The sequence below is a fragment of the Gymnogyps californianus genome, chromosome 4, assembly GCF_018139145.2.
Source record: "Gymnogyps californianus isolate 813 chromosome 4, ASM1813914v2, whole genome shotgun sequence".
NCBI classification, from domain to species: Eukaryota; Metazoa; Chordata; class Aves; order Accipitriformes; family Cathartidae; genus Gymnogyps; species Gymnogyps californianus.
The window spans coordinates 50187210-50199953 of record NC_059474.1 but is presented as its reverse complement, the minus strand read 5'-3'; the positions used below and the strand labels follow the sequence as shown (position 1 = coordinate 50199953).

Sequence of the window (12744 nt, the reverse complement as noted above, 5' to 3'; positions counted from 1 at the left end):
CACTCTGAAAAGCATATGGGTTTCTCTCACTGATACAAATTTAGGATGAGTTGTCCAAAGAGCATCAGTTTCAGAAAAAGGCCACTGCCCTTGTGAATCTGCTGGCTTTTCTTGCTTTCATTTACAGCTTTGGTATTTTATACACACACATAGGCCCATTCCTCTGCTGTCAGCAAACATCTGTGAAACCTGCAGGCCAAGAACATGCTTCCTATTCCCATAAAGGAAGAAGTGACACAAAGACGTAACGATGTATTACTTCTGTCTGGCCTTTCCTTGGAAGAGGGTTTAAACTCTTCGATGAACTGTGTGCTGTCATAATGATGTCACATGATGGATTTCTTGGGCTTTGCTTTTTACAGCTTGCTGCTATAAAAAAACAAAACAAAAAAGCCAGTTCTCAGGGCAACAGTCAACAGCTTTCATCAGAAAGCCATTCTTTTTTACCCCACAAGTCCCCACACCTTTTGGCTATTGCAAAAAGAAGAAGAATCTCAGCTCCAACCAGAAACAATTTCCTTTGTCTCACAACCCTGGCTCATTTCCTGAGCAGGTTTTTTGGTGGTTGAAATGTGGCAGTAATCCTATGGAAAAGTGTGTGTATGTGCATAAGCACGTTTGTTTTGTCATATTTACAGTAATACAGAATTTGAGTTAGGGCTGTAGCCACAGTGCTAATTCTGGCAATTTGTAACTTTGGGGTGCTTAACCTAGTAACTTTTTTTTTTTTTTCCACTTGATGCTTGTGGAGGAAGGAGGAGGAATGAATAAATAAACTGTATTCTGAGTTGGCGTATATGTTAATAGATACTGTTTTGTGAAAGAACTGTATTCTCATTTCTGGTTTTGGTAGCATTGAACATACAACTACAGATCTAGAAAATATGTCTAGCTGTTGCTTAGCCTCACAAAGTACACAGATCCTGTGAAAGTGTGCCTCATTCCTTTCCTTTCACTGTTACATTTTAATGCTTGATTTTGACCAACCTTACTGCAATAAGCCAAGAAGGTGAACTTATTTTCCCATCCTAGTGAAAAATTCGACTGTTGCTACTCCACTGGTGCTTTGTTTCTAATGCCAAAATGAGCTAGTAGCCCACTGTATTAAGGATGGTGTAGCTAAGTATTAGAATAAAGCCTCAGAATGAGAGTGAATCAATGACCTTAACTTTAGAGCTTCTCTCTGCTCTCCTCATTGGTGCCCCCTCTCCATAAGGTCTGCAGGCTGCATACAGCATTCCTATGTTCTGTGTAACCAGCCAGAAGGAGCTTGTGATCTTAAATGCTTTAAAGAGAACGTTTGCAGCATGACATTACTGTGTACATGACTAACATGCAGCATAATGGAACAGGGATTTTAATATTTACAGCATGTTACGTAAACGTTGCCCTTCTGAGTATTTTCTAAATCCTCTTAGCACTTAAGTGACAGCTTTGATTCTTTTTTTTTAATAAAATCAGTCTTTTCATTTATCCAGCTAAGTTTGGTAAACAAAAGATGTTTAATACTTCCTTTCATATAGGCAGATTCTTGTATTTAAGGGTTTATCTTTGTGCACTTAAGCTTATTAGGTTCCTCGGCAACTATTTTTTAAAAAGCTGACTTTGCAACAGCAGTACGTGGTGCAGAGGTGGCCTTTGGAATTTTCTGTGCTTTGCCAGTGTATACTGTGAATAGATAAGCTCCAAAGGATTGCAATAAGTAGAGCAGTGTGGGTTATGGTATGCAAATGTCGCATGGATATTTGAATTGTGTTTTGATATACAAATAGTCAGTAGCGAAGATTTTTGGATTTTGGTTTGTGTGTATATGTATGTATATACCTACTCCTTTTAAAAATTGAGTAAGATGAGGAATTGTGCTATGGGAAAATAAAAAGAAGGAAAATTGTAGCAAAATTCTGGATAGCTATGGGGATTTTTTTCTTTAAAGCTCTAGAACCATGAGTTTGTACTGTGCTTTGATTGTGCTCTGACATTTATTTTTAATAAAGTGGTAGATGCAGGTATTCACAACATCTGAAAATACTTCTGAAGGATGATGGAAGTGTGATGCAAAAGAGCTGATGTGGGCAGAAAGGTGGTGGGGAGCTTCTAGCATGATTTGGCTCTTTGTATTTCAGTATGTGTGAGATTTAGGGTGTCAGTTTGGGGGAGGGTTTTTTTCCCTGGGGAAGCAAGTAAGATAAGAAATGGGTTCAAAATGCTTTTGAGTCATTCAGAAGCATGCTCTTTGCAAATTTAAAAGCAAAGACCTCAATGTTTTTGTGGCAGTGTTATGTATGGAGAGCTTAGAGTGTTTGCCAGGTATACAGTTGCAGAGGATGGATGGATATTTTGTGTGTGCAGTATGTTTGCATTTACATTATTTTTGCTTGTAGGTGACTGTGGAAGAAGTGATGACTACTACTGCATACCTGGATCTCTTTTTGCGTAGTGTTTCAGAGCCAGCCCTCCTCAAGATTTTCCTCCGTTTTATTTTGCTGCACCGACATGAGAATGTGCATATCCTAGATACGCTTACTAGCCGAATCAACACACCATTCCGGGTAAGACAAGCAGGAAGGAAGTTCAGGTACTCAGCATGGATGTAGTTTAAATATTTAAATGGAAGATTCCATATATTCAGTGGGTATCTGTTTAACTAGGAATTTTCTCACCCCACCCAAATGTGTGATTTCTCCACCCCCTCAATTTTTGTGTGTGTGTGTGATGACGTTTAGCTACCACTATACTAAGTTGATAAATGTGTGAGGTGGTTTCACACATACAGGAAGTGGGACAGAGGGAGGTGAGGGCTTCTGGAAGTCTGGATTCTGTTAGAAGATTAAAGGTAAATTTGGAAGCATTTTTATTCTGAGTACTACTGAATTAGTGCTGCCATAGATAACTCACCCTGGGACTTACAAATATACTTGTGGTAAGGAATATTTTTGATCTTTGGAGTTTTGCCAAGCAACAAGCATTTTCAAGTAGTCCTTCTGGGAGATGATGGGAGCCCTATAAGGATGTCTCCAAATTGATCCAAGTTGTGAATTGCAGTATTGCCAATATATTTCTCAGGAATCAAGTCTGTATTACTGTAGCATGTTTACTTAACTGTGATGTTGCCTGCTTTCTTCTTTGACTAAAAGAAGGCGCTTTCTTGCTCAAGTGATCAGATTGCTGCTTCCTTTTCTTTGCCTTCACTCCCCTGTGTAGTAAGGTTTATCACAAATTTGCACTGACCCCCTTCTCAGCCTAGGCACAATGCACAACAGTGGCTGGAGAGCTAGCTGACAGAGATAGTGGTTACCTTTGCTAACAGTTGGATCTTCTGGCAGAGAAAATGATTACGCGTTGCACTGGACTACCCTTCTGAGCCTTGCTTGGCTCGCGGTCTTGGCTGAATCTTGTGTGATGCACAGCTTCATGGATGAAATAAAGAATAATGTTTCAGTGCAGGTACAAGAGAAGCCAGAACACCAGCATGTGCATTAAATTTGTGTATTCGGGACAGTAGCTTCATCTGAAATTTGTTTTGAAATGTGAGTGCATGCAAATACGGATATATGCTGCTGTTACTGCATCTCTAAGATGGATTAACTCTGAAAACTGAAACAGCTTCTGTCGACAAAAATGCAAATGCTGTTGTCTCTGCTAATCATTAATTACTGTTCCATAGGCAAACGAGATGGGAATTGTAAAGAATTCTGCAGCCCTGAGCAACTCAGGATCTCAGCCAAAATGGTTCTGTGATGCTAAATGAGTTTTCTGCAGTATAGCTTGGCCAAGTGCAAAAGCCAGAACTGCAGCCTTCTGTGTGTTTCCATAGCACAACAGCTGTGTACGTTATTATTGATGAAAATACTTATTAATAATTCACAGGGTTAAACTCACGTACAGACAGGTGGCCAAAAGGACTTGTAAAAATAGTATCATCTTTGTCTCCTGAGTGTATTTTAAATCTTTTCTTTTTACAAAATACAGAAATAGACTAGTTTTATTTGTTCAGATGATTCTTGATTTGCAATGTGGTTGCAAAGACAAATGAGTAATGTTTCCCTATAAACTGAAATTTCTTAAATACAGGAAAATTTAAGTCTGTAGCAGTTTTTTTTGAACTTTCACAGTATGAAGAAAAGTTAGAGTTGGCTCTCAGTAGATTTCACAGAAGAAATGAGATTTCCTGTTTTTCCCCCATGTCCCCCAGCTAAAACACACCTTTCGTGCAAGGATCTGGCTTCTTCCAAAAGCTTGTTGTGAAGCTCTTCAACTCTACCCCTGCATTCCTATTAAGAACTCCAGTTCTGGTTATTTCTTCCTCTCTTGCCCTTTTACTTTCTCCATCTATTTCTATAGACATGAGGTCTTGGACTAACTGTTCACTCCTAGTACAAGCAGCGGACAGTGGTGGCAGGGCTACAAGTTTGAGCTCTGCTTTGCCTCATAGCAGGCCAGTACATGAGCATTCCCTGTTTCTCTTCTCTCTGCTTATTCCCTTTATTTTTGTTCTTCTGTGGGTGTTAGTTCAATGACCAAACTAGGGAAAGCAGTCAAAGAAACTTTTACTTTTCAGAGGCTATCAAGTGAGGTTCACTTAAACTTTGCTATTTAACTGTTTCAGAGATACCTACCAAGTAAGGGAAAATACATATATGTATATATTTTTTTCAAGAAATTTGTGCATTCATCTGGTCTCGGTCACCATGAACAGCCAATCGTATTGTAGGGGAGCTGAGTCACTCATCTGAAAGAGAGAACTGGAAATGGTGAAACAAAGAGTCTTTAAGTTGACGTTCTTGAGAAAGCGCGGGCTGGAGAGAGGAACATAGCAATGTGCTGTTGCAGAGCTAGAACAGAGCATTTTAACAGTGGGAGTAAGGGAAGTGACTGTAGAGAAGAGAAGAAAATTCCATAGTGTGGAAGAGAAGCCATGCCCAGGCAGGATACTGGATTTAATCCTGAATGAATGACAAAGGATGTTCAGGGACTGAAACAATGAGGTAGAGAAATATCTGTAGCTGTTTCCTTGTTTTGTCCTAATCTGTTTCTTTTGTTAGCTACTGAAAAGTGCAATTAATTTCATATATTAATTATCTGAGTTTACATAATATAGGGAGACAACTTGAAACTTTAGGAAAGGGTCAACTTATGCTAAGTAATTCTCACAAGAGTCAGCCTGGTCCTGGAGTCTAAGCCAGCTGTGAGATACTGTTTCCACGAGAGAGCAGCACAGGAGAATGTGCCCAAGGAAATATTCATTAAGAGGCAGAGAGATAATGGCGCTGCGGTCTGTGAAAGCCAGGGAAAGCTTACAGCTCATGCTTCTACCATTTTGGACACAACTGCAGTCTAGCAAGCGTTTGGCAGGTAGAAATGTACTGTACGATAGCTTTGAAAGTGGTGTATGTCTAATTAGTGACCAAAAAAGCCTGTAGAATCCCATGTTTCTAGTCTGTCCTAAAGCCAGTGTGAAAGTGGGGTGCCTGTCACAAATAGGTATGATTTTTGTCTCTGCTGAGTGTGACTACTGAAATACCTAGTTATGGGTGTACTTGATCAGACCTTTGCCAAAAAGGCATGCATGCAATTCCAATGAGGAATCCTATTTTTCTTTCCTTTCTCATGGTCTCACAGAAAGGATTATCATGCCTTGCCATAGTTCCCAGCTGTTCAAGTGACCTGTAATGGAGGGATTGTGAACACTCTATATGGAGTAGATTCTGACAAAAATGACTTGTTTAGTCCTGGTCTATGTCAGTACATTAAGCTATATTTATAGAAGCATTCAGCTTCTTAATGTGCAGAACACTAAGCATTCCTTAAACAACAGAAACTTGAGGTGGTTTATAACTTTTCTTTCAGAAAAGACATTTAGTTGGTTCAAATTCTATGTCAGAGGTAAAAACCAGCATGCTATCTTGGAAGTTAGAGGGTTCAATTCATGCTGAGTTAAATTAAATTAATAAATTTGAATAACATTAAAGACTGCTAAATTACTGCCTTTTTTAATAGCTTATTTGAAGGAAAATTCTGGTTTGTATTTTGTTAAAATGTAACATGTTATGTGTATAGCTCTAGACAACTTTAAAAAAAAAAAAATCCCATGGGGGGCTGACAAAATGAAATATCATACTAACAGTGTCTTATAAGGCATGGTGTTCTGGCCGAGACATTTTGTAATGTAGTATGTAGTATCCAGGGAAGATTGGAGAGGTACAATTTCCAGATCAAAAACTGACAACGTTTATCATTTTCCAGCTCTGTGTGGTCTCCTTGGCATTGTTCAGAACGCTCGTTGGCTTGCATTGTGAAGATGTGATGTTACAGCTAGTTTTAAGGTAAAGCCCAAACTCCTATTTCCACTCTTCATCCTAATTCTGGGACATACAGTCTCTGCCTATGGATGCAGAGCTGGATGAGAGTTCTCCAAGACAGCAGAAATCCAAGCAACTACAGAGATAAGAATATTTATGATCCTGACAAAAGTCTACCAGAGCTGAAGAAGTGTGATTTACATCCTGTGATCTTCAGGAGCAAGAGATTTTTCTTGTGATTTATTTCTATAAAAGTGAGAGAAGAGAAGCTAAGAATATATTTATCACCTCCGAACTGCTTATTCCCTGCTTCTACATGTATAATTCTTCTCTCCTGCATGTTTTCTCTAGTGTATTATACACTGTGATACAGAGCTATATACTTATTTGCAGCTTCCACCTTCTTTCTTGTTGTTTTCCACCTCTTTGATTCCTCTCTCACCGAGAAGACTTCAGGTTCCTTAACTGTTGTAGGTAGACTGTAATGTACTAAATGCATTGATTATTTTTGCTTTTAACTGATGGGTCTGTGCATTGCTTCAGAATACTCACTTATAATTTTGGTGTGTGTATTAGATAAGAATTGATTATTTATTTGGAAATATTGGTGTAACTAAATTGGGCTTTTAGCACTGTAGATCACATGAACATTTCAGATACTGCCTGTCCCTCCACCCACAGGCAATAAGGTGAAATTCCCTATAGCTCTGGCTGTTGTGCCTGGGAATGCTGTTAGGACCTCTGTGAACTCAAGTATGTCGCCACTCTAACAGCAATAGAGTGCTGTATTTAATCTTCTTTTCATTTATTTAGGGACTCCTTTAGAATTTGTTTGCATTTTAAATGGCAAAACATCAGTCCAGTTAACAGTGAGGCTCTTAATAAAGTGCTCTTAAGAAGTTGATCAAAAGTGCTCTGAAGGAGTTCAACATGAGACTGTGCTTCCTCTATTCCTTTTACTCCCCATAGCTTATTCCCTCTTCTGCCTGAGAGCTCAGTCTTGATCTTCTGCAGTAAAACACCTTGATGACCCTTCCCTCCTTTTTGCTGGCTGCTTGCCTGGCCTGTAAACTGGTTCTCTCTGGATTTCCCAGGAAAACAAATAAATTAAGTATTCTGAGACAGAACTCATTCATAGTGGGACCAAACCACCCTGCTGGCCTTTGACATCTGCACATTCCACACTTCCTCCATCCCTTCTTACAGCAAGTTTGCTCTGACCAGCAAAGGATTGTTCACTTCCCTGTTCTGATGCAACTGATCTCCTATCTCTACTCGTCTTGACAGTTCCTCATCAAACCGTAGCTTCACAATATAAAGAGTCAGGGTTTCATGCTCTTGAGAGGTTTAGAATATGGATCACTGTCAGGATTATTGGTATTACTGTTTCTTTTAATTTGGAGAGGGCAAGAAGATGGGAAGGGAATTTTGTATGTTGTTGCTTTCTCTAATGTGAAAGGACAATGAAGTAATGCTAGACACTGCTGTTTCAGGTATCTGATCCCATGTAACCACATGATGTTGAGCCAGCGGTGGGCTGTGAAAGAGAGAGACTGTTACTCTGTATCTGCTGCAAAACTGCTGGCCCTGACACCAGTCTGCTGCTCCACTGCGATCACCTTGACACTTGAAAGCCAAGGAAAAGATTATATTCTATGGACAAAAGCAGTACAAACTAAAGGTAATTGGTGCTCAGGGGAAGACCAGATCATGAACTGAGTTTGATTTGGTAGCAGCTCGTGGGAGGAGGTGGGGAAGGATGAGAGAGGGAGGAAATGTGGTGGGCAACAATAAACTGGGTGAGCCTGGACTGGAAAGCTTATTTAATTCCTTCCATGTGTCCAGGTCTATTGAAATCTTATTTTAACAGCTATCCAACTTGAATATGCATTCATGAAAATAATGTACAGATACATGACAGCAATTCTTGCTGCTTCAGAGTGGTCGCTGTTGGTTTAAGGTTTGAATGCGGGCTGGTCTCTCAGAAATCTTGAGTTACAGCTCTGTCTTGGCAATAAGAACAAGTCATGTATGCTTATCAGCAAATCTCTTAATCTTTATGCTTTGATCTTCCTGCCTTATTGGATGGTTGGGGCTAAAGACTCTACCTGCCATGTCTTAGTGGATGCCTTGCTAGAGAATTTCTGGTGTATTACTCACTGTATGAGTAATCTTCTTTACTTTCAGATTCTGGTAGACGTTCTTCTGAATCTACTTGCATTGTGGAATATGGAAGAACTGTGGACATCAGCTACTTGCAGTACCTGGGGGAAGCTCAAGAAGCCATCCTCCAGTGCCTGAAAGATTGTAAGGTTTGGTCTGCCTTATATGATGGAGTAAACCCTGATCCAGACACCTTTATCCAAACGCTTGCTGAGGAGAACAGTACAGATGTTGAACACCCCATGTTTTGGCTCCAGCAAAGGGCGCCTAGCATGTGTAGCTCCTCTCAAGTAACTCCATTCAGTGAGAAGATGCAGTTGGAGCTAGAATGGGATGATAGCTATGACACAGGGATTTCTCCTGGTTCTGATGTGAGCTCACCACAACCATATGATGATATGGGAAGCACAGAGATGCAGCTGCCTGCAGAGCCACCAAAACACATTCAAGAAATGAAAAAAAATGCCATCATGCTCATCAAAGGATCTTACATAGAGGAATCAGACTTTCAGGATGATGTTATGGTTTACAGGTTATGTGCCCAGAAGGATACTCCAGATGATCACAACTCCAAGGAGAAAACTTTAAATGCAGCCAGAGAACATGAAGTCCAAAGCCAGACTGTAGTCAATGGGCCTTGTGCAAAGAGCCAGCTGGAAATGGACTTGGATGAGCACAGTAAGAGAAATTCAAGCTTGACTCAAGGTGTAATGAAAGAACAAATAAACCAGAAAATGATTGAGATTGATCCACAGCCAGACTCAGAGCTGAAGCTTTCTCCTCAGGAGGCAGATCGTAACTTAAGTGTGAGACTGCTGAGCACAGATGGTGAGGATTTCATTGCACAGTACGACAAAATTATTAAGGAACTGGATCCAAACAGTGCAAGCTTGGAGGAGCAGAAGTTGGATATTCCTGACCCTGTCTCTCCTGCAGAAGAGGAGGAGGACTTTGAGAATTTCTCAGCAGACACCCCTTCTGCAGAGAGCATGTCGTCTCCCTTTGGACCAAAGGAGGATGTCTCTCCCAAGCATGCTGCGAGAAGCCAGAGTGCTCCTTTTACAGGTGGAATGTCCTGTTAATTACATAACAAATAACAAATACAGGAAGGCATGGTGATTAAAGGTGGCCAAATGAGATCACACTGTGTGGCACACCGCACGAGCATAGAGCAAGGGACACCCCTGGCACTAAAGAGGGTATAGCCCAAATAGCTGAGACCATTCCAAGGAGAGTGAGAGATCCAACGTGAAAGTAGAGCAGAGCAATCGATGTGGTGACAGCAAATGGTGGTTGCTCAGGGGTTTTTTTGGCTGCTTTTTTTTTGGTAATTGTTTAAAATCTTGAGCAGGGGTTATGCTGTTTGTACATGAGAGCTCCACCATTCTAGAGAAAGCTTTTGCAGTTGAAAGGGGATTGGAGTAACTGTTCTAATATACAGAGCCCAGGTAAATAATTTGTTTTTCTGGTGGCTTTCATCTCTGATGCTATGGATGTGGTATCACGTTGCCATTTTTTTCGTCTCTGCTATTTCACATTTTAGCACGAGGTGGCAGCACTGGTGCCATGTCTGTACGTGCCTGTCTCCATGCTCTGCCCTGGCATCCTGTTCCTCCAATGTCAGGTCTGCCCTCGCTGTTGGTATGCTTTTCTGTCTTGTGCCGGGCAGCAATTTAAGCTTGGTCTCCGCAGACTGTCCAAGCCATTCGGGAATGACAGTGCTACCGGAGGTTAGAGTGGGCTTTTGAGCTGTATTTGTACAGCTCCTTGCACTCCTGATCTTTAATTAGGTCTCCTAGATACCACAGTAATGCAAATAATAAAAAATAATAATGTATCTAGGTTTCCTCATCCAAAACAAAACCTCTGTAAGATGGCTTCTCATTCATTTGAAAGGAGGGGGAAAACATTCATGTCCATTGAAACGCAGCCCTTTCTGGTCAGCTGTGGCCAGCATGCCTGGCACTTTCTTAATTGAAAAATTCAGCCTGTTTTTCAATCAATTTGCTATTTTTGCTGTGGTGGCAACTTCCTTGTACCAGAAGCTAATCACGTTCAAACCTTTCTGTTTCCCATTATCTGCTGTCAAATGTAGCTCAAAAATGTTGTCTCCGTCTCTCATTCTTCACCTAGTCCCTCCCTTCATTTGTTCCTTTCCAAAAAACCCACACCGAAACCAACACCCCCCCCCCCAAGCCCACAAAAAACCCACAACTGAGGAAAACAAAGGGGGGGGGGGAAATCAAACACAAAAAGCCTTGCTGTTTGCTCCCCATCCACAACATGTTTTACTCTTAGGCTGTTTACCTTGCTTTAATGGAGATCTTAACGACAGCAAGTAAGGAGGTGCTCATAACAATACCTCAGAAATGTTGAGATTGCAGTGTCTTTCACATATAATAATATATTTAATTTGGAATGCTATATGATGTTTGTAGATGTGTGTGATAAGGATTTTTGGTTGCTTTCACTGTTTTGGGATGCTGTCATGGGATGCGGCTTCTCCCTACAGAATCGAATACCCAGACAGAGGTTCTCACACCCAGTAAGTGTCAGCAGTGGAAAGATGCTCTCTTCAGGCCTATGGATCTATGAAGAAAATGTCCTATTGGTGTCTATGTCCAATTTAAAAGCATTAAACACTATATCATCCCTGTTTTCCCCTGAGCAAGAAAGAATGTGGTGTTCAGGAACAGGAATTTATATTCTGCTCCCCCCCCAATCAGTGCTTGACTTCATGGCTGCAGAGATGCATAGTCAGGAAAGGAATAATTTTTTGACTTCTCATCTGTTTACCCTATTTCTTACAAGGCTTGCCAACTCTGCTTAGTTCCTCTGATTCTCATTCCAATAATTTCTTGGGGGAAAAAGTCACTCTACCAGTGAGAAATTTTTAAATACATCTTGGTAACCTCTCTTGCAGTGGCATACAGCACTTGTTACAAGTATCTAGCTTCAGCTTTAACTACTCAGCCTTGAGGTCTGACCTGGAGGAGACAAACAGTGATATACCTCAACTCCTGCTCCCGCCATCCCGTTTGATACAGTAGAGCTCCCACTGCGCTGTGGTCCTCAGGAGCTCTGTGAAAATGTCTCCATGAACATGAGAGGGGAAGCAGTAGGTTATGTTGGGACAGGAGAAACTGTATCTCAACGAAAGGTTTTAGGGCTGCTCCACTGGGTACCCAGGCAGGGGGGATTCCTGCAGGATGTGATACCAGCCTTCACTCTGATGGCTGACCTGGTGGTTGAAAAGTAGGAGCCACATTAAGCCTTGTCAACACTGGCCCTCCTACCTTTCCTCTTGTGAGTGGAGCTGTGCCGGCATTAGCCATGATAGATGAGTCTCGAGGGTGTGCTTGCTTGTACTTACGGTTGCTATAAAACATGATAGACTTCAACCTTTAGTGAAGCTCTGTTAGGTGAAGTGGCAATGTAGGCACTTCCAATTTCATCCTTACTGTTGCACTGGCCCAGAATTGATTTAGCCTCTGCCGTGGCTTACAGCAGGCATATTAAACTGGGCTAAACTATGCCCAGGTAGCTTGAATGGCAGCCATTTGCTAGCTGAGGGGAGCTGGAATGGGGTCGGATTATGGCCACCTGCTTAACCCTAGAAATGCCCATGGCACGCATCTTGTGCCGGGGACTAGGGTGGGATATTTAAAGTTAGCAGTGCTGTGACTGTGTCACCCAGGGATCCTTCTGCATGGTTTCCCTAGGTTTTACACAGCCAGAATAGTGTGGTGGGACTGGGTGTGGGACAAGGGACGTTTCTAAGACTTTCCTTGTGATTAGGTCACTTGTACAGACTGCCTCAAGCATCTCACCAGCTGTATTGTCTAATGATATGTAGTATTTGGTTAAAGTCATGCTCAGCCTTGCAAAGGTTTCTTAAGCTTGAGCGCTAAGAGTTTATGTACTTTCACGGTAAATGCTTCTGTATTTCAGTGGTTATCCTGCAGCATGAATACACAAACTAAAGCTATTATTTATTGGTGACATTTATATGATAAAGCCTATGTCTGCCAATAATTTTGCTTATAAATCTATTTTAATGTCTTCCCTGCTTTGTGTGACTTTGCAGTACTGAAAACGCCTTTTCTTGTTATGTGAACTATCACAGATCTTGATTTTTGTTTAGAGTAGCATTTTCGTATTTTCTTTAGAACACCACAGTTGTTTGATAAGACAAGAAAGCTAGCTATAATTTACTTTGCCCAGGCCTTGTGTAGAAACAAGGCACAACAAGAGTAAAAAGGGCAGATTCTGTTTGTGTTGA

General features: G+C 41.1%; 1 protein-coding gene across 1 annotated transcript in view; it reads left to right on the top strand.

Moving 5' to 3' along the window:
* Positions 1–12744, top strand: part of FHIP1A (FHF complex subunit HOOK interacting protein 1A) — a 91348-nt gene that overhangs the window by 73298 nt on the left and 5306 nt on the right. The window contains exons 7-10 of the mRNA XM_050896073.1: positions 2382–2549; positions 6244–6323; positions 7793–7980; positions 8487–9527. Of these exons, the coding sequence (XP_050752030.1) occupies positions 2382–2549; positions 6244–6323; positions 7793–7980; positions 8487–9527 (1477 nt within the window). The remainder of the gene's footprint in view (positions 1–2381; positions 2550–6243; positions 6324–7792; positions 7981–8486; positions 9528–12744) is intronic.